Source organism: Lontra canadensis, unplaced genomic scaffold (assembly GCF_010015895.1).
Source record: "Lontra canadensis isolate GAN:19392208 unplaced genomic scaffold, GSC_riverotter_1.0 scaffold65, whole genome shotgun sequence".
Classification (NCBI taxonomy): Eukaryota; Metazoa; Chordata; class Mammalia; order Carnivora; family Mustelidae; genus Lontra; species Lontra canadensis.
The window spans coordinates 6,112,400-6,137,832 of NW_022631059.1; the positions used below are offsets into that span (position 1 = coordinate 6,112,400).

At 50.5% G+C, this 25,433-nt stretch overlaps 1 protein-coding gene across 1 annotated transcript; it reads right to left on the minus strand.

Moving 5' to 3' along the window:
* Positions 1-2,083: 2,083 nt before the first annotated feature.
* On the minus strand, positions 2,084-3,064 carry MC3R (melanocortin 3 receptor). The gene has a single exon (XM_032878713.1). The coding sequence runs from the start codon at positions 3,041-3,043 to the stop codon at positions 2,084-2,086; it is 960 nt and encodes a 319-aa protein (XP_032734604.1). The 5' UTR covers positions 3,044-3,064.
* Positions 3,065-25,433: the final 22,369 nt, after the last annotated feature.

The following is a 25,433-nucleotide window of genomic DNA, read 5'->3' on the forward strand; positions in this document are numbered from 1 at the left end:
GGAAGCGCTACTGTAAGCTACAATACGTACAGGAAGGAGAGCTGAGTCAGGTCTGAATGTGGAAACCTGTTGCCTACATGGTGGTGGTGCAAAAAGACATCATCCCCAGGACTCAAAACACACCGTGACCCTAACCAGCTGGGTGTGGCTGGAAATCCACGTTATCCTCCTGCTCAGCTTCCTCATCTGTAAAAGGACTTACCTATTTGGGAAGTTTGTGGAGAGGGTAAAGTGAAGTAATGTGAGAGCTGATATCAGAGACTGAAAATTTATTTTTGTCTTGTTTACATAGAAAAAGGACATCATAATTTTTACAGCTGATAGTACAGTTTTTAAAGAATCTGATTCCCCATTTCCCGCGTGTGCTGGCTGAGTGGCCATGGGCAAGACCTATTATTTGGCGTCTCGATTAGAATAATGGAGAGTGGCAGTGGCCCAGGAACTGCAGCCTGGTATTTTTGGAAACTAAATGGGAGAATTTTGTAGTTTGGCTAACAGGCATTGCCCTAGAAAAGCTGAGCACTGTGGTCAATGGCAGTGTTTATGCCATTTACAAAAGACTCCGAATTACAGTGTAAGGGGTGAGGACCATGTGCAGAAGTCACCAGGATGCTTCTGGGTACATTAGTAGCTGCAAAAGCCTTTTATTATTTCCAAATGCCACAACCAAAGCAAGAGACAAGCGATATTGCTTATATTGGCACGATGTCTTCAAGTACCAGAAAAACCCACAGTATATTCCAGCACAAGAAAAATACACAGTTGTACACAGCATATTATAAGAATTCACTGGGGAGTTGTTGGGTGGAGGTGGGGGCAGCGTGAGGGCAGCCAGACAGCAGCGTGTGAAGTTCTCTAGGGCAGGAAGGGGTCTGACGGGGCCGAGTGGGGTGCAGTGATGGACGTCCAGCAGACGCCGACAGCGCTGGTCAGCAGAGCTCGCCCTGTGCTCACGGGGATGAGATGCTTTGCTTGATAAGGTACAGCCATTGAGAGCCGGGTCACCCCACCTTTCACACTATGCTGAAAAAAAGGAGCAGTGAACCGAGAAATTTCTGTCTCACAGACAGTTCCGGAGATCAGGTGATAGAGACACAGCTACGGGGAGCAGAAACAGAGCTTCCGAGAAAGCCACGGGCATTTCCATAGTTTCGGAAACTCTCTGAAACTATAGGAAAGCCATTTCTTGAGGCACATGCCCTCCCATCTGTGATTCCCTCTCTTGCTTTAATGACAGAAAAGGAATAATAGGAAAAAGGCTTTTTTTAAAATAGGGAAATTTATACCTTTAAACAGCAAGGTGTCAAAATGCTTTGTACACAGGTATACAGAGCTGATTTTCCAAAGCACTGTCTCTGTCTTTCATTAGAATTTTGAAAGCTGCCTTAGATTTACTGCATAAGAACCTGAGAGCAGTAGCAGCAGCAGCCAAACTAGAAGCAGGTCACATCCCTATGCTAGTTTTTGGGGGGAGGCTGGTCTGGGGTGTTGAGGAGAGGGGCAGACGTGGCATCGCTTCCTCCACATGGAGCTCAATATTTTTTAGACCATTGTTTCACAGTAAATAGGGTTATAGACTAGAAACCCAGTCTCTTCTGAAATAAGGACAAGACCATCTGAGCAGCTGACAGCCAGAACCATGACAGGTTTGCCGCGGAGACATTCGAATCCCTCTCCGAGCCAACGAAAACCCTTCCGTCTTGTCTGACTGGTGGCAGGGAGGCACGGGGAGGACGCAGGAGGGAGCAGGTGGGCGTTACAGACCCCGAGCGCATGGATGTGAAGGCAGGCAGCACCCCGAGCCGCCCTCACTGAGTCCTACCGGGGCCTCTTTGGGAAATCAGTGACTTACCTACTGCAGAGTCCTGCGAGAAAGCCCGTTACGTACCATTTTCCCCTTCGAAGGCTTTGCAAGTGCAAAGACAAAAGACATACCGATTATGGCTGTTGACCCATTTTAAGTCTACCCAGGACTTCTCTACCCCTCTTCTTTTTTCTAAACACCTCGCTTGGCTGGCTGGGGGCTCGCGTGCGACGGAGCCGCCGGCGCCCACTCCCCCGGCCCTGGTGCCCTAGCCCAGGTTCATGGCTCGCAGCTGCAGAGCATCTCCCTGAACGTGTTCCGCAGCTCCAGGCTCCGGAAGGCGTAGATGAGCGGGTCGATGACGGAGTTGCACATGATGAGGACCAGGTAGGTGTTGAAGTGGGCAGCGTAGCAGACGCAGTGGGGGTTGGTGGGGCAGGTGATGATGAGGATGAGGTGGAGGAAGAAGGGGGCCCAGCAGAAGATGAACACCCCCAGCAGGATGGTGATGGTGACAGCCCCCTTCATGCACGAGTGCTGCTGCGGGGCCGCCCCGTCGGCGGGGGGCAGTGCCGCGATGCGCTGGGCGTGCAGCCGGGCGAAGAGGAACATGTGCACGTAGAGCGTGCCCATGAGGAGCAGCATGGTGAAGAACATGGTGATGAGGCACACGATGACCATCTTGCTCTCGGAGTAGACGATGAACACCACGCCGCACACGCCGCAGCACGCCCAGATGGCTGCAATCCAGGCCAGCGCCTTCCGCACGGTCATGATGCTGTGGTAGCGCAGCGCGTAGAAGATGGTGACGTACCGGTCCACGGCGATGGCCAGCAGGTTGCAGATGGAGGCCACCAGGGAGATGCAGATCAGGGAGTCGAAGATGTTGTCCATGTGCTGGATGAACCGGTCCTCGAAGGTCAGGTAGTTGCTGTTGACGATGGCGATCATGACGGTCTCCAGGGCGTTGGACACGCTCACCAGCATGTCGGCCACCGCCAGGCTGCAGAGGAAGAAGTACATGGGCGAGTGCAGGTTGCCGTTCCTGACCACGGCCAGGATGACCAGGATGTTCTCCAGCAGGCTGATGATGCCCAGCGCCAGGAACACTTCGGGCTTGATGAAGACCTGCTCGCAGAACCCGCTGCTGCTCTGGTTGCTGAGGGAGGGGGCGGTGAGCTGCTCTGAGCTGTTGGGCAGGGTTGGCTGAGCAGACAGCAGGCAGCACGAAGCGTTCATTGCTCACAGACGGGTGGGAGCAGGGGCTCCGGCAGCGTTCGGAACCTGCTGCTGCTGACGGCCAGGGATCTCCCTCCGGGTGCTGGGGGCAGGTGCCCGTGCAGTCCGGACTGAGGGAGAGGGAGGGAAAGTCAGCTGCGACACAGCCCAGAGAACTTTCCCTCTCTTCTCCAAGACAAGCAGTTTTATGGACACTCTTCTGTGTCGTCGTCGTCTTTCTTCCTTCCTTCTCACCCCTTCCCACACCCCCAGCTGGGAATGGAAGACCTGCCACCAGTGGCCAGAGTTTCAGCTGTGTTCATAGCAGGACCGGGCCCGTAGTACCTGTTGCTAGAAGTGAGGGGGGAGCACTCAGGCTTCACGGCCGGGCTGCGGACACACTCCTCCTACTTCATCTGCAGCGCGGCGAGAGGACCACTGAGCATCACTCTGGCGCCTCTGACTGACCACAGCGCCCGCGTGGGCTGGGAGCTTGAGCAGCGGGCTGGTGCCCTCTGCTGGCCGGACTTCTAACTGCGTGCTGCCTTGGCCGAGCTGCTCGTTCTTGGGGAAACGGCCACAGGTGCTCAGTTCTCCGGTCTGCTCATCTGTTGTCTTAGAAAATAGCCATCATTTATGGAGCACCTGCTGTGGGTCAGGTCTCTGCTGGGTTCAGGGAAAGTGACGGTGAACCAGACCTGCACGCCGTCCTGGTTTCCCCTAGACTTGGCGTCTGAGGTGGGAGACGAGAAGTCAGGACGTTATATTTCATTGTGACGAATGCAGTCCACGGGGCTGGGAGCGTATGTGGGGCCTAACCTGGAGGGTCAAGGAAAGAGCACCTAAGCCTTGACTTGGTGGAAGAAGAGGTTATAGACAGCGGTGACGTGGGGCGGGGGCTAGAGGGGTAGAGGAGGGTCCCAGGCAGAGGGAGTCACATACCCCAGACCTGGAGACAAAGAGCAATGACTGTGGGGAGCATCACAGAATGTGGGTGCAGGGACCCAGCTGACCTCCTGAATCAGGATCACCAGGGGCAGGAACTGGACTAACGTGTGTTCGGTTTTCGACGGGTGAGCTGGGGTGTAACCAGGTTTGAGAGCTACCGAAAAGGAAGGTTGGAGGTTTTTGTTTTTGTTTTTTTTCAACTGAAGTACAGTTGACACACAAGGTTATGTTAGTTTCAGGTGTACAACATCGTGACCCAAGAATTCTCTGTGTTACCCACCATTTGGCCTGATATCTATAGTCTCCCTCTGTCACCAGGTGATGTTATTACAGTATTACTGACCACATTCCTTCCTTATGCTGGATTTTTTATCCCTGTGATTTATGTGTTATAAAGAAGCTTGGTGTTTTTGAGGACCTGCAAGGAGTTTGGCCAGAGTATAGAGCTGGGAGACACAGTTTGAGAAATAAGGCTGCAAAGGTTTTTTCTTTTTTTTTTTAAACCAAAGTTGGGAAGTGCCTGCATCCCCCCTACGTGGGAGTTTGGAGTGTCTCCTGAAGGCAGTGGGGGCCTGTGGAAGAAAGGCCTTTAGGCAGTGGGGTATTGAGAGCGAGCTGAGCTTTAGAAAGACTCCCATTGCAGGGTAGAGAAAGGATTGGAAGGGGAGGGGCAAGGAACGAGGGAGGCCTGGGCTTCAGAGATCTGGGATAGATGATAGTAGCTGGAGTTAGGAGGAGGGGGAGGGGGACATGTGGCATGGGACCAGGGGAGGACAGAAGCAGAGATGTTCAGGCGGAAGTGTTGTAGAGATTTGAGAGTGTCTGGCCATGGAACTGTGGGAGACGCAATGGGCAGGGAGCCTCTCTTTCTTTTTTAAGTAGCAGGGAGGACCGAGATGCCTTTTGAGCAGGAAAATGTAGAAGGCAGAATTTAGCAATGGACTTCAGTACCTGGTTCATGTCACATTTGGTGCTGCACGTGAGGATCCTGTGGACTCTGGAAACACAGGGTCCGTTTGCCCTTACACATGTGCACACACACTGCAGAGACACACAGGCACACACATACTGTGCATATACACCACGCACACACACCATGCTGACACAATGGCGCACACGCACACCACACAGATACATACGCACACATATGCACACACACATACACATGCGCGCACATACACCATGCAGACATGCATACCATGCAGACACACAACGGCGCACACACGCACCACGTGGATACATGCACGCACACACACACACCATGGAAACACACACACTATGCAGATACACAACCGCACACACACACCACGCAGATAAGTGTGCACACACATGCACACACACATTCCAGATGGATTAATGATTCATCTGTTATCTAACGTGTGTGTGTGTGTATGAGATAGAAGAAATACGCATAAGGAAATAGAAGAACATTTAAAATATTTATAAAGTTGTGGAAGGGAGATATTTTCTTACCGAGATGGGCAATCCAAAATTTAGAGTATGGAAAAAAAAAACACTGTAGGCAACATCAGAAGACAGGAAGAAAACATTTGCCATCGGCAATGAACGGTTACTATCTCTAATAGATAAGGAGGACTTTCTGATTAATAAGAAGAGGATGAAATTACCTCTTAGAATATTGGGCCAAAGATTTGAATAGAAATCCACTGGAGAGCAAATAAAAGCGGATAGCAAACATGTGAAAGATGTCCAGGCTTCTGGGGCATCAGGGAAATCCAAATCCAAACTAGACGCTGAAACCAGTTTTTCCGATTAGGTTAGCAAGAATTAGACAGCAGATTCAGGAGAGAATATGGAGAGCACTCTTGCAGGCAATCCTAGTGTTTGTGAATAGTCTCATCGTTTTAAAATAAAAAAGGCTTTTTCTCAGTGTGCCTGGGGGCTCAAGACACAAGTGTTTCTGTCCTCAGCAGAGCAACTCGATTTCTGCTGCGAATCCACCCATCTTCCAGGTTGGGCAAGAACACAATCTTCATCATTTCAGGGACTTCTCCTGGCTCTTGGGACACACGCAGAGGTGTACCCATCCTGTCTTGTCTTGTGGCTTCAGGGGCATCGGCGTTTCCTGCAAAGCTAGATAATCGAGGTTATCCATCACCTGCGGGTCCGGCAGCGCTCTGGGACGGTGTGGCCTGGGCTCGAGGGAGCCGGTGAGGACGGCTGCTACACACCTGCAACCTTGGGCACCGGCTCTGCTAATTAGTGTTAATTTGGGGTTCCCTAAATGCTACCCCTCGCTCTCCTGGGGGAGCCACACAGACGCAGCACAGATTCATCGACTCTTCTACACCAGCATTGGCTCTGTTAATAACAGTTGCAAGACAGGCCGTTTCCAGTGTTTCTGTATATTGTTGGCCCATGTAGGAGTTCCTGTTTTGAATGTTCAGATAAACCATAACAAGGAGATTCTTATCCTAAGAGGTAATGCACCTAGGTGTCCTCTAGGCCTGAAGAGCTCCTCATTGATTTTGTGCCTCATGTATACATCATAGCCTTCAAGACCTAGCTCAGATGGGAACTGTTTTGCTTTGTTTTGTTTTACTTATTTTTTACAAATTTCCTCAAATCTTAGGAACTTTATTCACTTTAATCTTAACCCCTTTGGTAGTCACACCCCGTGCCACAAAATGGGGACAGCGTTGGCCAGAGATCATATTGGAGACAACGATTAATCATTAACCCTATTTCTGAGGGGGAGATGGCCTTCATGCCTGTGTTCCCATCCCGAGCCTGTCTCGGATTTCACCTGCCTCTTGCTGGGCAGGTCCTTGGGAGCTCAGTTTCCAGTCACTCTGCCAGGTCCCATGTCCAGGGCTCCCCCCTCACGGTGTCTCAGGATCTCCCCTGACGTGGAGGAGGGCTGGTGGCCCTCCTAGCTGGATCAAGCTCAGCTTGGGAGTGAAGGGGATTGAACACCGTCTGGGGTAACACTCGGTTACTTAGGGCTGGAGCTACCGAGTGGACTCTCCAGCTTCCTGTCCTTCGTGTGGGCATCCGGGGCCATGTTGCATTGCTGCCCAGATGTCCTCGTGACATTGAGCCCCAGTGGCCTCCTTCATCTCTTCTCCCTTCTCCCTCATGCCTGTTTCCTGAGATCATCTCCCAAATAACTCACCTGTTCCCAAGTCTCTGTCCTGGGTTCAGCTCATAGGAGGAGGGGAGAGAGCTCAAACTAAGGTATACAGAACACCTACCATGTGCCTCCTGTCTCTGGTAAGCTCTTTTCTCTGCTTGATGATTTACTTCAGGAAGGAAAGGAGGCAAGGCTGTGCGTTGCTCACACCGAACACCTATTCCCCCCTTCTTCCTTACTAATGGACTTCTAATTTACTGAGGACAGCAGCACGCCCAGACAACACATGAATTTCCTGGTCTCCCTCGGGGGCAGCATAACCCGATTCTGGCCAGTGGATGTAGGGGTGGTCCGGGGAGGTGACTCAGCTAAGCCAACTAGCAGACTCAGCCCGCACACTCTTTCGCTCTTGAGTGGAATGATGGCACGGAGGCTGGGAGAGCTCTCTCCTGTTTTGTAAGACTGAGGACAAGCACCTGATCCTTTGGGGCACCAGACCTGGAGGGGTCCCCGAATCCTTGCTGACTTTGCAGAGAGGCAGGCAAAGCCCTGAACTCCTTGCCTCCAGGTTTCTAGTTATGTAAGCTCTCGTAACATGAGGTGTTCTGTTCTGCCCAGCTGCACAAAACTCTGAAGCATGACTGTGTTCATATTTAATCATCCCCGCTGTCCAAAGCATCTTAGGTGCTCAAAAAATGTTGGAAGGAATAAATCCCTTGTCTTTCTCTTTTTCCGCTCTAGACAATCTTGTGTAATTGCCAGATAGACCCCACTTTTTCGGTGCTATGAGGAAGTAACTCCATTGGACAGTAATTTTACTGATAATTTCTCTCCTGTTCGACAATATGCTGCTTGTGAGTGGGAGCGGTCTTTTTGTCTTTGTATACCCGTCCCTGGTCTAACCAACAGCCTCGAGCACTGCAGCAGAGGCACTTTGAAAAACAGCTACCAGAGCTTGTAAAGAAAGCAAAACACAGTCTTATCATCTGACTCCAGTAATTCCCCTCTTGGACATCCACCCAAGAGAAATCAAAATAAATGTCCACACAGAGGCTTGGATGTGAACATTCACAGCAACATGATTCCTGGTAGCCGAACAGTGGAGACGGCCTGATGTCCGTCGGCCGGTGACCAGACAGACAGGATGTGGCGAGTCCACACCATGGAACAGGAATCGGCAGTAAAAAGGGAACGGAATACTGATTCCTGCACAGCATGCGTGAGTCTCAAAGCCAGTACGCTAAGTGAAAGAAGTCGGACATGAGAGACTACACTTTACACTCCCAGGAAAAGGCAAATCTGTTGTACGGACAGAGAGTAAATTAGTAGTTGCCTAGAACTGGGGATGGGGGTGGGGGGTGAGGCATCAGAGGGCACAATCTGGGTCATGAAAATGCTTGTAATTGGGTTAGGGTGATGGTCGCACAACCAAATAAACTTAGTAAGAATGATTGGTTAATGCACTTAACACGAGTGACGTTTATGGCGCATAAGTGTACTTGCATGGGATGTAACAAATATGATTGCACTAGTGCTCCCTGTGTCTTAAATGGGCTGTGGTTACGTGAAGACTCGCTAGTGGTGTGTGCCTTCATGATAGAGACATCCTTTCAGAGGGATATCCTTTCTGAAAGCACACGCTAACGCTCGTGGTGGATACGGTACGCACACCTGTTTCCAGCCTACAGGCTCTTCCCTCACCCCCCAGAGGTTCTGAGAAGCAACCCCCAAGCTAATGGCTCTTAAGTACTCCAGGTTGGTAACCCGAGGACCCTTTCTGAGCTGCTTCTCAGCTTTTGTAGGCACCTTTCATTGCTTCCTTAACCTGGACTGACATTTTATTCTTATAATCATCAGCTTTGACTTTATTTCCTTCCTTTGAAGCCTCTCTCATAGTTAGTATTCTGTTGATCATTCTTAAGCACCCAACCATTTTCCTTTATTTTCTTTTTCTGTTCTGGGAGACAGAGACAGATTTTTTTAAAAAAATATTTTATTTATTTGACAGAGAGCACAAGCAAGGGGAGCAGTTGGCAGATGGAGAGGGAGAACAGGCTCCCTGCTTAGCAGGAATGTGGGGCTCGATCCCAGGACCCTGAGATCATGACCTGAGCCACAGGTCTCATGACCTAGACACCTAACTGACTGAGCCACCCAGGCGCCTCAGAGACAGAGATTTTAAATGTATTTTAAAATTGTATCCCTTGGGGCGCCTGCGTGGCTCAGTGGGTTAAAGCCTCTGCCTTCAGCTCAGGTCATGATCCCGGGGTCCTGGGATTGAGCCCCACATCGGGCTCTCTGCTCAGCAGGGAGCCTGCTTCCTCCTCTCTCTCTGCCTGTTTCTCTGCCTACTTATGATCTCCATCTGTCAAAAAAATAAATAAAATCTTAAAAAAAAATTGTATCCCTTTATCTTTTTGAGGAAGATGCCATCTTGAAATTACTGGAAGATGGCGGGGGGGGGTAATGTGACACAGTCTTGGGGGACTTCCTGATTAATTCTGACTTAATTAATTCTGACTTAATTCCTAAGTGAACATTGACTGAGCAAACCATTTTGAAGTTCTAGCCTCTTAATGGATTTTTTTTTCCTTCCTGTGTCACTGAATGGCTTAGTCATACCCTTAAAATACTGTTACATTGGGAAAATATGGGATGAGGCCTTGATCTGCAAGTACTCGTATCCTCATAAAAGACCTCAGCCCTTCTCTGGTTTCATATGTTTCTGCAGCTCCTCCTCAACCCTCCCCCTCCTCGAATCTGAAGCTCTTGAAAGAAGGGTCAATACCGCTTTCTCCACTTTTCTCCTTTTAAGCCATGCCCTCCTGGCTTCTGCCTTGGCCACTCCATGGAAACGTTTCGCAAAGGGCGCTAGTGACCTCCTTTTGATTAAGTCCATGGCACATCTTCATCTTTAACCCATGTCTGGTTGACTTAGCAGCATTTGGCTCTGGCGACCACTCCTTCGCTCTAGATCCCTTTTTTTTTTTTCATGGCTCCCACTGCACAGCGTTCTCCCGGTTTCCTTCCTGACCCTGTGACTGCTCTTTCTCATCCCTCTCCCCTACACCACTGGGCATTGAGGCTCCCCTCTGCTGATCCCGCTCCATTTTCTTCCTTATGGAGTGTCACTGTGCCCCCACTTCAATGTCCTGCTCTCTGCCAGTGCCCACCAAATTTATACCTCTGGCTCAGCCTTCTTGGAGCTCCACACCATTCCTCTGACTTCTCATGGCGGCTAATACTTGCATGCCCAGGGCTGAATTTGTGCTCTGCTCCCTCGGATCTGGTCACGCTTCAGTGTTTTCTTTCCTGGTGGATGGCCTCACTTTCCAGCCAGCTGTGCAAACCAGAAAGCCTTCCATCATCTTTGTATCCCCAGCAGCCACTTCCCCTCTATCTGGCGTTGTGCCCCTGACTTCCTTTCTTCTCTCATTCCCTGTGGTTAAGGGTGGGCCTGGCAAGAATTCGGACGGGTACTCCCTGCCTGACGTCATCAAGAGGCTCTGAACAGTATGATGACTACTAGCCACGTGTGGCTACTTAAATTTAAATGAATTAATGTAAAGCCAAGTTTACAATTCACATCTTCAGCTGTCCTTGCCATGTTTTGAGTGCTCAGTAGCCGCATGTGACTAGTGGCCCCTCTGTGGGACGGCACAGATAGAGAACACATCCGTCCTCATCAAAAGTTCTACCAGACAGCTCTGGTCAAAAGTCTTCCCCCACTTCTAGCCACAGTGAAGGGTCAGGTGTGCATTCAGGAGCCACAGCTGGGCTGATGCAGGCCCTGTGCAGGTGGTTACTGTGGTGTGAGAGTCGGGAGGAGGAGGGCCTACCTGAGGAGGAAGCTGACCCAGAGGACTGAAGAGAGGGAGATCTGTGCATCCCTCAGGTGCTTGATGTGGCCATGTCTGGAGCTTATAGTCCTTTACTCTACAGTTGTATGAGCCAATCCCACCGCCCCAATTTCTGCATCTCGATTAAGAGGGTTTGAGGTGTCCATTTGACATTTGCAATTGATTAATAAATTAATATCCTGATAGTAACAAAGACCCACTGAATGTGGAAGTGGGGTCTTTAATCACCATCTTGAGTGTGTGATCAATGCGCCAAGAGAAGAGAGCCCTTCTTATGCCCATGGAATCAAGATAATTTCTTTTATACCAGATCTTGGTTTGTTACAATTCATAATTAAGGTGGAGGGTGGGAGGGGAATGACACTAAGAGAAGGAAAGAAAAAGGGAGTAAAATCACTGTAATTCAAGTTTGTCATGAACATTGCATTAGGAGAGTGGTTGAAGCGCTTTTCACTGTTTCCTTTTGTGCCTCTTGATCCACGAGTGCCAAGTATTGGTAGTGCTGGCAGCTTCTCATTGCATTTTAATTCTTAGAGCTCTCATTATCATTTGCTCTGAAGAGATCTCTCTCTTGTTAACGCATGCTAGTTTGGTGATTGACATTCTCCGGAAGAGACTGAATTAATAGGCCTCACTCCCCAGCTAGGCACACTGCACACAAAAGGACAAGAAAAACACTCTGTTAGACTTTTGCTAAGGCCACCAGTCGTCTGCATTTTACAAGCACCTGTCAGATCCGAGGTGAGGTCAGTGTCAGGGTGCGGGGGGCCAGGCAGGGAGGAAGCTGGTGGCACATGGACCTGTTACTTGCCGACAGGCTGATGTTTGAGACCCCAGAGCACTGTTGAAGATAATGAGCAGTGGTCGCCATAGGTGTGCAGTGCCTTCGGGGTCAGCCGAGGGTCCCCCAGTCCCGTCTGGTGATGTGGAAGCAGCTGGAAGTAAAAATACAGAGACGTCCAGGCCATCATGTACTGTCTGAGCCCGAATGGACTGCAAGTAAAAGCAGCAAATTAACATTTATGGAGGGCTTATCGTGTGCGAGTCCCTGTGTCACGCCCTTTATAGGGTGAGAAACATGTCGCTTTGTGGGTGGGGCCTGGGACACAGAGGCATTCGGTAATTTGGGAAAGCCACACAAGATAGGAAATGGGAAATTCCTGTCTGCCTGCAGAGCTGAAGAGCCCAACCCCAGGCCTATCCTGCTGCTGTAGGTTTTGAATACAGCTGTTCGGAACCCAGCTCTGAGACTGGGATTTTGGGGAGAACTCCAGTTCCTGGGACATAGCACGAGGGCCAGGCAGGAGCCCACGCCTGTGCAGAGCAGGGCTTGGGGTGGCCATAGCAATGAGGGCATACAGGCTCGGGTCAGAGCTCTTCTACAGTGAAGGGGCTTGGTGATAGAGGAAGTTAGCAAGACTGCCCCTAAACGATTTAAAAATACTGTAAGAAGCGCATGCTTGGCCTAAATCCTTAACCGCTATGACCAGCCATTGCCCGACAGAATTCGTTGCTGCTATTTAACGACAGAGACCCCAAGAATCAGGGGGTATGGCTGCCGGGTGAAGGCAGCGCTTCCCAGCGTCCCTTGCAGCCAGCCGGCCGGCCGGCCACGTGACCGGGGCTCTGCGCTTCCGCTTCCGGCGGTGCTGCGCGAAGGGATGAGACGTCCCGGGGTAAGCGTGCGGTGCGGAGAGAGCGGCTTCTCCTGACCCAGGAGCGGAAGCCACGTGTCCGCGGTGGCCGGCCTTCCGCGTCTGCCTGAGCCGCTTCCTCCAGGACCGTCCCATGAAAGAGACGGGGACTTGGATGGCGTCTAAGTCACCAGACGTTGGGCTCTCGTGTTGCCGCGCCTTGGCCGTCTCGCCAACGGACACAGCCGGCTGGCCGGCGGCGCGGCGGGTTTCTTCTCGCCTCCGGAAGGCAGGTTAAAGGTGGAGGGACTCGTCCACGTACTCACCGGACAGTTAGGAGCGGCGTCTCCACGCCCGGGGCCGTGGTGGCTTCCGGGAAGACCAAGAGGAAGAAGACGTAGTTCTTGCCTTCAAGGAACCGGGCGTCTGCGGGAAGGGCGAGGTGGTCCGGGAGCGTGGTGGCGGAGAGAGGACAGCGTGGGCGGGCTCAGCCCGGCGTGGCCGCAGGGAGGCCCGGCCTGGACTCCGAGGCAGCCTGGGCTTGCGGGCGCCGTGTTGGGGCAGCGGCGAGGTGGCCTGCGTGTGGCTGGCGGGAGACGGTCAGACCGCAGAACGGGTCGGCCGCACTTCGGGAGGAGGATTTACACGGCAGACTAGAAGGTAGCCACGGAGTAACGCCGCGTTCCCTTTGGGGGTCCTTTCGGAAGGTGACGAGTGTGCGCCGCCTCCTGCCGAAAGCCACGAGGGCCGTATGGCTCCCCCCTCACAGACTGTGCAGAGCCGCCCTCCCAAGGAGCTTGTAGGCTCATGGAGTGGGGAAGAACTTCCGGCGGTGACTCCAAAATCGTTTAAGCACAAAGCAAGAAAGATTTACTTTGTCTCTTATGAAAATTTCAGGGGGTCTATGGCCTCAGGCGTGGCTGGAGTTAAGACTCAATGAGTTTAACAAGGACCCGGGGTGCCTGAGTGCGGGCTGCCCTACCAAAGTACCGTCGCTCGGACGGCTGAGGCGACGGGGCGGAAACTGTTGATGTGAGTTCGCGGGGAAGTTTATTTTGCCGCAGTTCTGGTGGCTGGAAAGTTCAAGATCAAGGTCTGGCAGTTTCTCTTCTGGCTCACAGGTGTGACTTCTCTCACTGTGGCCTCACAGCGGAAGGGCCCCCGCACTCATGACCTCATCTAAACCTAATTACCTCCCGAGGGCCCCAGCTCCAGACACAGTCACACAGGGGTTGGAGCTGTACAGTGTATGTACCGTCTATGAATTTTGGGGGAACATAATTTCATCCATAGCACAGAGTTGCTCTGTAGCTTGGCCCTCCCTTCCTTCACATTGGCCTCAGTCTTAGGTTCCGTGTTGGGGTCGAGGTGGCTGCCAGCAGCTCTAGACCCACGCCCCCGTGAGTTCAAGTCCAGCAAAAAGGGGTCAGGGTCTCGCGCTCACTCTCAGACCTGCAGACTTCATTTTTCTGAATCTGGACCAGGAGCACATCCCTCAGCCATTCGCTAGGGACAGGGGAATGCAGTCTGCATGGGCCAGGGCGGAGTCCGGTGCTCAGTTCCAGAGCAGTGGGGAAGTTCGAGAGACCTGAATCCCCTGCACCCAGAGGGAGGGCTGATTCCCCCCGGGGGAATGTGGTGCCATGGCCTGCAGGTGCCGGACACACACGCAGTCCCGGTTCACTGTGGTAATGGAAACCAGTCATTAAGTCTCTTCACACTTTTCTTATTTTGACAGGGGTTTCAGGGGAATCACAGCACAATGACCGAAAGACTGATAGAACGGCTCACCGGCGAAGTCGTGTTTGGGCTACGAGGAAGTGAAATGATTTTCTGGGAGGTTGAGGGCAGGTTGGGTAAGTTGTTGCTTTTTCTGGTTTTGGAAACCAGCTTTGTCACAAATTAGTGGTCACTATAGCTCTCAAAGCCGGTTTTCCTATCTGTAAAATGGGCATATTTGTAGTGCCCATTCGTGGGGGATGTTATGAAGATTAAATGATTTCATTGACTTATTCTCAAGCAGAAGTGTCTGTTTATAGAACTTACTATTGTGGATCTGGAAGACTTTTAGTCCCTACTCGCTATGCTGGTCGGAAACCCCAGCAGATAGCATGCAAGGCTCAGGAGGAGGAGGTAAGAGGTCTAACAGATTGGGCAAGTAAGGATCATCTATTGATGTGAGTTCACAGGGAAGCGAGGGACCAGATCTTGGGGTAAGATACAGATCAAAATACGAGACACTGCACGTGTTATCCTTGCATAGGGCCCAATTTCCACTTTGTTCCGGTTTCAGTACATGTGCTGTGAAAGGGAGCACTGGAGGGAAGTAATTTAAGGAGCCCTAGGAAAAGCTGTGTTCGTAATTCTTGGAAGAGAGTCTGAGATTCAGTAAATACTGTTGAATGGAGTAAGTACATAAGTGTGTAAGGGAAGTGTAGACTCGAAGTATCGCTGCATCCTCTCATCTTGCACAGTTGGGTTACTATCTGTAGAATTCAGAAGGGATCCCACTTTCTCTCCATGAAGTTTTGCAAAAAGGTTTTTAATGGCGTGCTGCTAGCCGCAACGCATTTCAGACTCTTTCCCTGTGGTTCAAAGCTACTTTCTCCCTTTCCATTTTGGGAGGTCCCAGTTGTGTGACCGGAAAGGAGTAATGTTCACTTGGCTAGGGGGGGAAAATACAAGCCGTAATGCATTGGTGTTGAGACCTGATTCCTTTCCGAAAATGGTGGCCAAAAGTAGAAACCCCCAGGTGGCCATTTTCCTAATCGAAAATCAAGGAAAATAGTTTGTGTTTCAGAATGTTCGGGTGATTGGGATGTCCTGCTTTCCTGAAGAATGGCTGTGTTTTGAGATCTTTGAGTTAACTTGCTCTACCCTGGCTGTGGGGGAGGCCGGAAACTCAGGATGAAGGATTGTATGACTGGTTTCCTTGAACACACTGTTCCGTTGTTCCTCTACCCCCACTCAAGAAGGTGGTCACAGATTGAGTTCTCCAGAGGCAGACGCTGAGGTGGAGTTTGCCATGCAGGATGTTTGTTAGGAATTGACACCTGGGGAAGGGAAGGAGGAGAGGGGAGGAGAAGGTGAAGGAAGGAAAGGGCGGCGCAGGGGAGGTGGGGAGAGGGAAGGGAAGGGGGCAGGATTGGGCAGAGGAAGAAGCTGAATGGTGATGCCGGCAGGCTTCCCCCTGTGCCCCCCCAGCTCAGGGAGCTCTGGAGCATATGTGGTTCATCAGAGTCATCCCTGTTGGACTGAAAGGGTTGGGCCTTTATACCCACCACGTTGTCTGTCGTGGGCTGTGGGCTGGGTGCGAAGAGGGTGCTCTTGGGCAAGGTGGCATTCTGCAGCTGAGGCACATCGTGAGGCTAAAGCTAGAGGCTTCCAGCTGACAGCTGGGACTCGAAGGGGGACCTGGCCGGTACAGCAGCTCGTTCCCCTCGGAAGAAGAGGTGAGTGTGAGCGGACGCAGAAACGGAGCTGGCCGGCATCCGCAGGGGCTGTTCTCACCGTGTACCAGGAATTGGGTTTTATGGCATTGCCAGTACTGTGGGACAGCTGGAGGGGGCGTTTTTGTTCCTGACGTCCCTCACAGAGGGACACGTGACAGCCGTCTCCAGGAGGGTACTGACTACGTGGCACCTCCCCCAACCGAGGGTCAGCTTCGGTCTGTGCTTGGCTGCGAGCTCTTGTTATCACGGGGGACAGTTCGAACAAGCAGACGCAGAGTTACTCACTGCCCAGCTGTGACTGGACAGCAGGGGCAGCTCGGGGGGAGGAACAAGAAGACAGCTCCTCTAGGCGTATTGTGGGAGGGCTGGGCGTTTTATGATGATCTAAGTCAAGTCAAAGAGTTTCTGATGTGTATTCCTAACTCTCCCATCATGGCCAGCCATTTTGCTGTGTAATTGAGTTTTAAAAATTGTGTCTGTGTCTTTTATTGGAACAGCAGCATTGCAGAGACCATGCAGAGAGCTCCCCCATGTCCCTCGTCCTGCTCTTATTGCTAACATCTTACATAATCATGGTCCTTCTGTGGAAACTGGGCAACCAGCTCTAGTGCATTGCTACTCACGAAAGTGCACATTTTGTTTTGATTCCACCAGTTTCCCGTTAATGTCCTCTTTCTGGTCCAGGATCCTATGTAAGGAGCCACTTGCATGAAGTCATCATGTCTTAGTCTCCTCTGGTCTATAACGTTTCTCTCTTTGTTTTTCATGACTGACAGTTTTGAGAGGTACTGGTCACGTATTTTGTGGCAGATACCTTAATTTGTTTGTTTGTTTATTAGTGGTTATGGGTTTCTGGAAAGAATACCACAGAGGTGATGTGTCTTCTCATCACACTTTGCTTCTTCCCTTCCTTTGTGCCTTATTTGTTCGCTCATTTGTTCTTACTTTCTCCTTTTCATTTTTGTGTTTACATACAAATACATAAATATATTACTTTGTCTAAATGGCATGTAGAAAAAATTAACTCTATTTTTAAAATTCAGTGTCCAAATATTGTAATACTATGCATTGAATAAGCTTTTATTTTCTAACTAATAAAAAAAAGATTTATGTTTTTAGAGAGATGGAGCGAGAGAGGTTGAGAGAGAGAGCATATAGGGAGGAGGGGCAGAGGGAGAGGGAGAGAATCTCAGGCAGACTGTCCACTGAGCGCTGAGCCCCACGTGGGGCTGCATCCCAGTACCCTGAGATCATGACCTGAGCTGAAATTGAGTCGGAAGCTTAACCGACTGAGCCACCCAGGTGCCCCTATTTCCCAACTAATTTTAAGATTTATTTTTACTCGTGCACTAGGTTCCTAATATTTTATGTCTGTAAATATCTCTTTCCCTTTTTAAAATTGAGCTACACATAGCTTACAATTCATAATTTTAAAGTATACAATTCAGTGGTTTTTAAGTATAGCACATATTTGTGCCATCACCTCCACTACCTAATTCTAGAACATTTTCATCACCCCAGATTGAAGCCTCATACCCTTGCCATTCTCTCTTTTCCTCAGGCCCTGGCTACTGGTCTACTCTCTGTCCCTATGGACAGTAAAATATATGCTCCACTAGGCTGTGTTCAACTCTTGAATCACAAAACCCTCCATTTTCTCACTTTGTCATTTTTCAGATTCAAAAACAAAGAAACAACCAACAACTGTAAGTTTCCTCTTTTAAAACCCACTATGGAAATTGTAAGAACATTTCAAAACCACAAACTTCTTCCTCTTAATCTCTTGACTTTCAGGAAGATTCTGTGAATAGAGAGTGAGTTGTTTTCTGAACACTTGAACATAGGGAACAGGTCAAGCTATTTTTTATGCCTTTTTAAAAAGAACATTTTTTTCTTGGTAGTCTGCCAGATCTTCTTTTGGAAACTTAGGCAAAAACTAATTTACTTCTCCAAGTCCATTTTCTTATGGATGATTCACAAATTGTAGCCACTGAGTCAAATTAGTGACAAAAAGCAGGGGTTTCTTGTGTGTAGAAGACAAATGATCCATCTTGTTCCGAGTTCCATTCTGAGTTCTTCTTGATGCTACCCAGTCTGGCTGAAGGGTCAGATGTATTGAATAGAAAACCCTCCGTGGTGTCCAAACGTAAACTCTGTATATGTCCTGGTTAGAAGGCATCTTAGACTTTATAATTGTATTTCCTTCCTTAATCACAAAATGGAGGCTCCCCTTGTTCCCTTGGCTTGGTTAACACTTGGGTCCTCTGTTCTGAGTGTTGTGTTTCTTGGGGCCATTACGTCGGTGAAGTCATGACTGTAGGGTCTGCACCCTTGAGTTGTCTCAGATCATGGTGGGGTGGTGCAGAGCAGGGCTTTCCACCCATGGCTGGGCATCTGGGTTACCCAGGGATCTTGTTAAAATGCAGCTCCTAGTTCAGTAGGTCTGGGTGATAACAGTGCAGCTGGTCCAGAGACTTGACTTTGAACAAGGAGAGAGATCTAGCCATTTTTAGACTTGGACTGGGAAGTGGTGCTATGAGGAACAAGCCCAGTGTGGAATTCACTCTGATGCCAGCTGGGGACGAGCCTGCAGCCCAACGACAGCAGATGTCCCAGCTCTTGTGTTCATTTCAGTGCTTTCAGTGTGTGACCAGTGATGGCGTCCAAAGGCTCCACACTGGGGCTGTCCAACAGGGTGACTTGGGCCTAATGTTCTGACCTTCCTAGAGAGTCTGTGAGCCTTCTAATGTCTTTAATACATTCCCTGTTTAAGTTGGATAGAGTGGGTTTTGTTATTTATATTCAAGAGTCTGACCCATTCTTGCGTGCCAATTTGGGTCAATAGGTGTTGGCCATCTGGAGATCTGGGTAAGAGGTCCCAAGGCTTCATCAACATGGGGAAAGACTGCTGGGATTGATTAGCAATGTCTGCACTGATACGGAACTAGGGAATAATAAAAACCATGCATGGTATGCATTTGGCATCCCTGTGTCATGGTCTGTAGTAGTTTCTTAGGTGGTGTAACAGATTACCACAAATTTAGTGGCTTAAGACAACAGAAACTTACTCTTTCACAGTTCTGGAGGTCAGAAACCCAAAATGGGTCGGCAGGGCTGCATTCTTCCTGGGGTCTGTAGCAGAGAATCTGTTGCCCCGTATATTTCAGCTTTCAGAGACCAGCTGCTTCTCTTGGCTCATGGAACCTTCCTTTCGCCTCAAAGCCAGCAGTTCGAATCTTTCAAAAAGAAAAGATTCTCAAACTTCAGCTTGTGTTAAAATCACCTGGAGGTCTTGTTAGGACACAAATCCTCCCTGTCCCCACTCCCCTCAGTTTCTGACTCAGCAGGCCTGGAATGGGGTCCAAGAATTTGCCTTCCTATCAGGTTCCCAAGATCCGGACAGTGCTGTCCAAGGATCACACTTCGGTAGCCGCCCGACTGGGTTGTCAACTTTGTGAAGGCAGGAACTATGTCTGATGGGTTCTCTGATGTATGCAGTTAGGACATTGTGGGTCCTTCATGTAGGATCAGCTAAATAAGTAGCCAGACCTGTTGTTTGTTTTTTAGAACCAGATCAGTGCTGATACACTAAAAACACCTTTTTATGTGTGCAGTGAACAAAATGTCCCCTCCCTAAAGATGTTTGTGTTCCAGTCTCTGAGCCTGTGAATGTGTGACTTTACACGCAAAAGAGACTTTGCAGAGTTGTTTAATACCATGGACCTTGAGATGGGGAGATGATCCCAGGTTATCCGGGTGAGCCTTGTCCAATCCTCACAGGTGGGCAGCCTTGCCCTGCTGTCCTGAAAAGGATGCAGGTGTGGAGACGTGAGAGAGGCCGGATCTGCGGCCGCCAAGGACAAAGGGGCCTGTTGAGCTGAGAATTGTGGGGGCCTCTAGAAGCTGAAATGCGGACGGTGAGCAGCAGAGGCTCAGTACTTCCCCGAGGTGGCAGCGGTGGTGGGGGCCTGGGACCTGCGTGAGGTCGGGCCCCGGAGCCCAGGCTCCTGAGCGCAAGTCATGCATGTATTTCCTCCTTCAGACTTGCCAGCCCAGCTGGAATCAGGGTGATGCTGGCTCGTCTCTGGGTGGCCAGGTTTAAAGAGATGCTCCCTCTCAGGTCCTTCTCCTCTTAGCCTGGGCCCTGTCTCACGGTGACCCCTTGGAGCAGTGTTACATTCTCTGCATTTTACAGAAGAGGCGGGAGAGGCTACAGAATCCCCGCAGGAAGAACCAGACTTGGAATCCCAGGCATGTTGCTCTAGGAGCTTTGGACTTGGCCCATGAGCACGCTTCTTAGTGTGGACACCCTTCTGCTCCCTGTCCTGGTTTTCCAGGTGCTTCCTCCCCCTTCCACAGAAGCAGCTGGGCCTGCTAGGTGCTGTAGGCCTGGGGCTGAATCAGGGCGGTCCTTGGACAGCCTCACTTTCCCTGTTTAGGGGAACAGAAGTCAAACCACTGTTGGCAGACGCTGAGAGAGAGGGAGCTGCTGTTGGTGGTGACACATGCAGAGCATGGCACGTGTGGCCTCTGCTGGCACACGTGTGCTGGGTTGGAGAGCAGCATCTGTCACTTGCATCCCCCTCTGATTCTGTAGGAGGCTGGTACTCCAGGCAGTCACCTGCTGTCAGCAGGGGCTGAGACTGGTCCACACAGTGGGGACGCTTTATGCCATGCCCGTGCCCGGTGTCAGGCCTGCATCCCAGAACATCCGCAAGGCCGCCCTGTGGGGGCTGCACTTCCCTCCCTGTGCCAGGCCCCAATCCCACGGTCCCGGAGGAAGGAAAGGCCCTGGAGGCACAAGATGCTTCAGCTTCTGGGAAGACCCTCCCAGACTGGGAAGTGCTTGTCGGAAAGTGCTTCTCCTTCATTTTAAGGAAGGTCCTCACTGAAGATGCTCACACTCGAGGGTGTGCTCTGATCTCCCTTCCTCAGCTTCTTCCTTGTCGTGCAGGGCTGGGGAGGGCCCGCGTCTCCAGGGTGTGGCCATTCGCTCCTGTCCTCTAGAACTGGGCTTTCCCATGGAGTCCGTTGTCAGCGTGTTCCCCAGGATGGGCCCGGGCATGCAGGAAATGCACCTGTGTGCGGCCGTGAGCCGGGGAGGGGGCTGGGCCAGAGGGCTGAGTGTTCCCAGCCGGACTGACCGCAGCCCTGGAGCTGGCGGCCCCTGCAGAGCCGCATTGGCCTGGGGCGAGGGGCCTGGGCCACACTCTGGCCTCAACTGTCATCCAGTGTGGAAGTCCTCCGCCCCGCTAGTCCGAGGCGAGATGTCCCTCTCAGCGGAAGGCAAGCAAGCCTCAGAGAAGGCCTCAGCTGTTGTGGCTGTTGGCTGCGGCACTCCCTGCAGCTGGGGAAATGGTCTCAGTCCTGGAGGGGACCGGGCAGCACGCGAGCACCCGCCACAGCCCCTGTGTGTGGCAGCTAGAGGACACAAGCGCGCAAGGTCACACACACTTCCATCCGTTCCTGTCAGTCAGGTCTGCGCAGGCTGAGCTGCTCTCCCAGCATCAAGTTCTAAAGCCAGATAGGAAGAGAAACTTCGGAGGCGTCAAAGCTACCCTCCCAGACCCCAGTGAGCGGTTCATGCCTGGAGAGGAACAAAAGATTCCTGTCTCTCGCCTCCTGAGCACCCGGGTTTACACCTGCTGAAAGTCGCACAGGCTAGGCTCTCCCTCCCTATCTAGGTGACCCCCTCCCAGTGCAGAACAACGTGGAACACGGGGAGCGCAGCTTGCACGTGGCCCGTGTGCAAACTATGTGACTCTGACGTGTTTTGGCCACACACCTGCCCAGGGCGTCCTGTTGTTGTCGAATATCACTCCTCATGTGCTCTCTCCCAGGGAGCCAAGAAGTGGTATCTGGGGCTGGGAGAGATGGACAGCTGGACACAGAGCAAATGTAATAGGGCATGACAGACGCTGCAAAGACAGGACAGTTGAGAGCAGGTTGGAGGAATCAGCTCTGACCATTTGCCACGACTCCTCACCGTTCCTCTGTTCCCTTGGCTTGCTTTACTCCCTGGAAGGATTTGGTAAATAAATGGTGGACCAGCCATGGGAAGTTCTCTCTCATTGAGTGAGACATAACAATCACAAGGGTTCGTATTCTTCAGAGTCCCATGAGGCTGACCATGAAGGTGTTCTCATTTCACTGAGTTCATAATTTAAAGGAACATTGGTTGACGAAAATAGCTACAGACCTCATCTGAAGTGGAAGGGGACAGAAGGACATTAAGCGCTCCAAGGACGGTTGGGTTACTTTTTTGCACTGGAACCTTCTTCTGTGAAGCAGGAGAAAAGAGCTCTGTGTATATGATCCGAGCCATGGTAACGTGAGTGTTTTCTTAGCCAGGAATGGTTTTTTTTTTTCTTTCTTTCTTCTTTAAAGTGAAGGCCTTTATAGGAAACATTCCTTTCAAAAAAAAAAAAGCAGGCTGCGTGGTCTTGCTTCAGATGTGCTCTTACTTTTCTGAGAATTGGGATTTGCCTGATGGTGAGTTCCTTGCATGGCAGCTGTAGGGGAATGGGCTTGGCATAACGTCCGATCCAGGGGGTTGCCTTCCGCGTGTGCTGATGTGGCTGAGACGGTGTGCGGTGGTTGAGTGCGTTTCCTGCTGTCTGTCCTGTCCTTCCGGTGTCGCCGTGGGCTAGTATCTGCAGATTGCTGGCCCCGAACCTTTGCTTCTCTCTGGTGCTTCTCCGCTCATCCACGCTCATTAGCTTTTTTCCTTTTGGGGATCACTGGTGTGTTTTGCTTGGTAATGGGTCACAGGTTTAGTGTGACCTAACACCCAGTGCCATTCGTTCATTCACATTCCGGACGGGAGAAGGTATGTTTCCAGAAGTCAAACCTCAATGACAAAGCACAGATTTTGGCCCTCTATCAAATTGCAAACTAGTGACTTCATGTGTCCTGAAATAGTATCTAACGAAACCCTCACCTCTGTTCATTTATTTGGTCATTCATTCATTCACTGGCTCCTTCATTTGGTCCCCTATTTAATTCTTCAGTCTCTGCTATGCACTGAATTGGGTCTTTCCAAAATTCGTGTGTTGATGCCCTCTAGGAGGTAATTCGGTTAAATGCATTCATAAGGGTGGGGCCCTAATCCCATAGGATTGCAGCCTCAGGAGAGGAAGATCTCTCCCTCTCTTTCTTTCTGTCCCTGCTCTATGAGGACATAGCAAGAAGGTGGTTGTCAGCAACCAAGAAAGAGGGCCGTCGCCAGAGTCCCAGCATGCTAGCACCCCGATCTCGGACTTCCGGCCTCCAGACCTGTGCGAAGAGAAACTTCTATTGTTTAAGTCACCCAGGCTATGGTATTTTGTTTGTCATGGCGGTGCGAGCCAACTAATGCTGTTCCTCATTCATTCAACAAACATTTACTCAGTGTGTGTCAGGAACCAAGAGAGATACTGGACATGAAACGACAGACATGTCATTGAGACATTCCTTGTTGGTTGCCTACCCACGGCTGCCCTTCTTGGTCCTGGCAGCAACACATTGTGTTGGTGGTGATGTGCCCTATCCCAGGATCTGAATCATGACTGGTCTCAGTCTCTCATGGCAGTTGGGCTCCCCTTTCTTCACGAATGTTTGGGGTACAGGCATGTGATCTGGTTCTAGTCCAGGAGTAGTAAGGGGAAGTTGTCTGGGGGCTCCTGGTGATTAGTTTTCCTGCTTGAAAAGAGAAAAGCACATAAGAGGATACACTTTTTGCCCCTCCTAACTTGGTTTCTGCCTGAGACGCATTTTGCTGAAGAGCCAGTAGTTGGAGCTAGGGCAGCCATGTTGCCCTCTTGAGCGGCGAGAGAGAGAGACGAGGTTGATTCACTGTCACTGGACCACTGAACCTACAGATGTTTGCCAGGTAGAATAATTAACTGCTTCTCTCTCTCTCTCTCTCTTTCTTGTCTAAGCTACTATGAGTATGCTATTTTGTTATTTGTTGCCCACAGCAACAAACTGGCCCTTACTGGTATGGTCCCTGCCTTCAAGGGGCTTAGAGTCTGATGAGGTGCGTAGACTCTCAGATACTGACAATGTAGCATCACAACAAGTATTTTAATGGAGGGATACAATAAAATGGTGTGTAAGCACACTGTGCCCTATAACCAAGGGGTTCTTTCTACCCATAGTAGCCTCTTTTGAGGAGTGATATTCAGAGATGTCTTTTCTCATCTCTGATGTCACTTCTTCAAGATAACCAAGATTCTCTTTTTAAAAACTGTGTCCTACTTTGGGGGCAGAAGAGGATGTCAGGATTGTGTAATCCTGAAGGATGGGGACTGTGATGAACACCACCTGGTTCCCATTCTGGCTCCACCTTGTATCGCCTGGGGGACCTTGACCAAGACACTTCAACCCCAGTTTCATCATAGGGGTGACAAGTAGGGATAACGGTGGGACCCGGCTGAAGTGTTTGGAGTGTAGCTGCTTTCTGTGAATGCCCATCACTTGCAGGATAGCCTTTGGTATAAAGAACCTTTTGTCTTAGATGATTCTATAGATGACTTTTAGGAGGGTAGACATCGCTCTAATGTTGAGACTTCCTATCTAAAAAGAATATTCCGTACTGTTTTTTTCTGTATGTCTTAATAAAGTTAAACTTTTCCCCACATGTTTCTTACATTTGTCTCTATGTGTTACATCATTTCTGCTACTACTGCTGTGGTAAGTGGGGGATTTTCTTCCACTTAGCCTCCACTCCAGTGGAGTGGAGTTCTGCTCAGCCGCCCCAGAGCTTTGACGGTACAGCCACGTCGGTAAACACCAGAATCTTGAAATGACCTAAGCCATAGACTCAAGCTAGTATGAACAGGCAGATGTACTTCGCTTTACCCAGCCTCCTTTTTATAAAGCAAAGTGCGACTAGAAACTCTGACTCTGACAGCTGCTGGCTTCCCCCAGAGGCCAGGCTGGGGGGTGGAAGGATCTGAGCTGGGCTTGGAGCCAGGCTTCACCTTAGAGCCCAGGTTCTTTATTCATAAAATGGGGCCAATCACCGCTGCCTCTTGGGTTTGAGATAATAATGTTAAACACTGAACGTGATGCTTGGCGTGTTGTTGACACTAAGTTCATGGCTAAAAGTGTGGGTTCTGGGCTCAGATCACATGGGTTCAAATTCCTGCATCCGGACATTCCTGGCTGTGTCCTTGGGCAAGTGACTTGACCTTGCTGAGCCTCCGTTATTTTCTCTGTCAGGTGAGAATAACAATAGTGTGAGCTTTGGGGGCAGCTGTGGCAATGAGATGTGACAATCCTTATACGGGGCTTATGGAGTGCCGGGCGTGGAAGCTCTGTGAGGCCGGAGACCTTCCCTTCCTTGGCCATCCCTGAGTCCCAACATCACTGAATAAAGGAACAAACAAGGGGGTGAAAACGTTAAACCTAAAACATGCAGTGGTCTGAAGAAAACTCAGA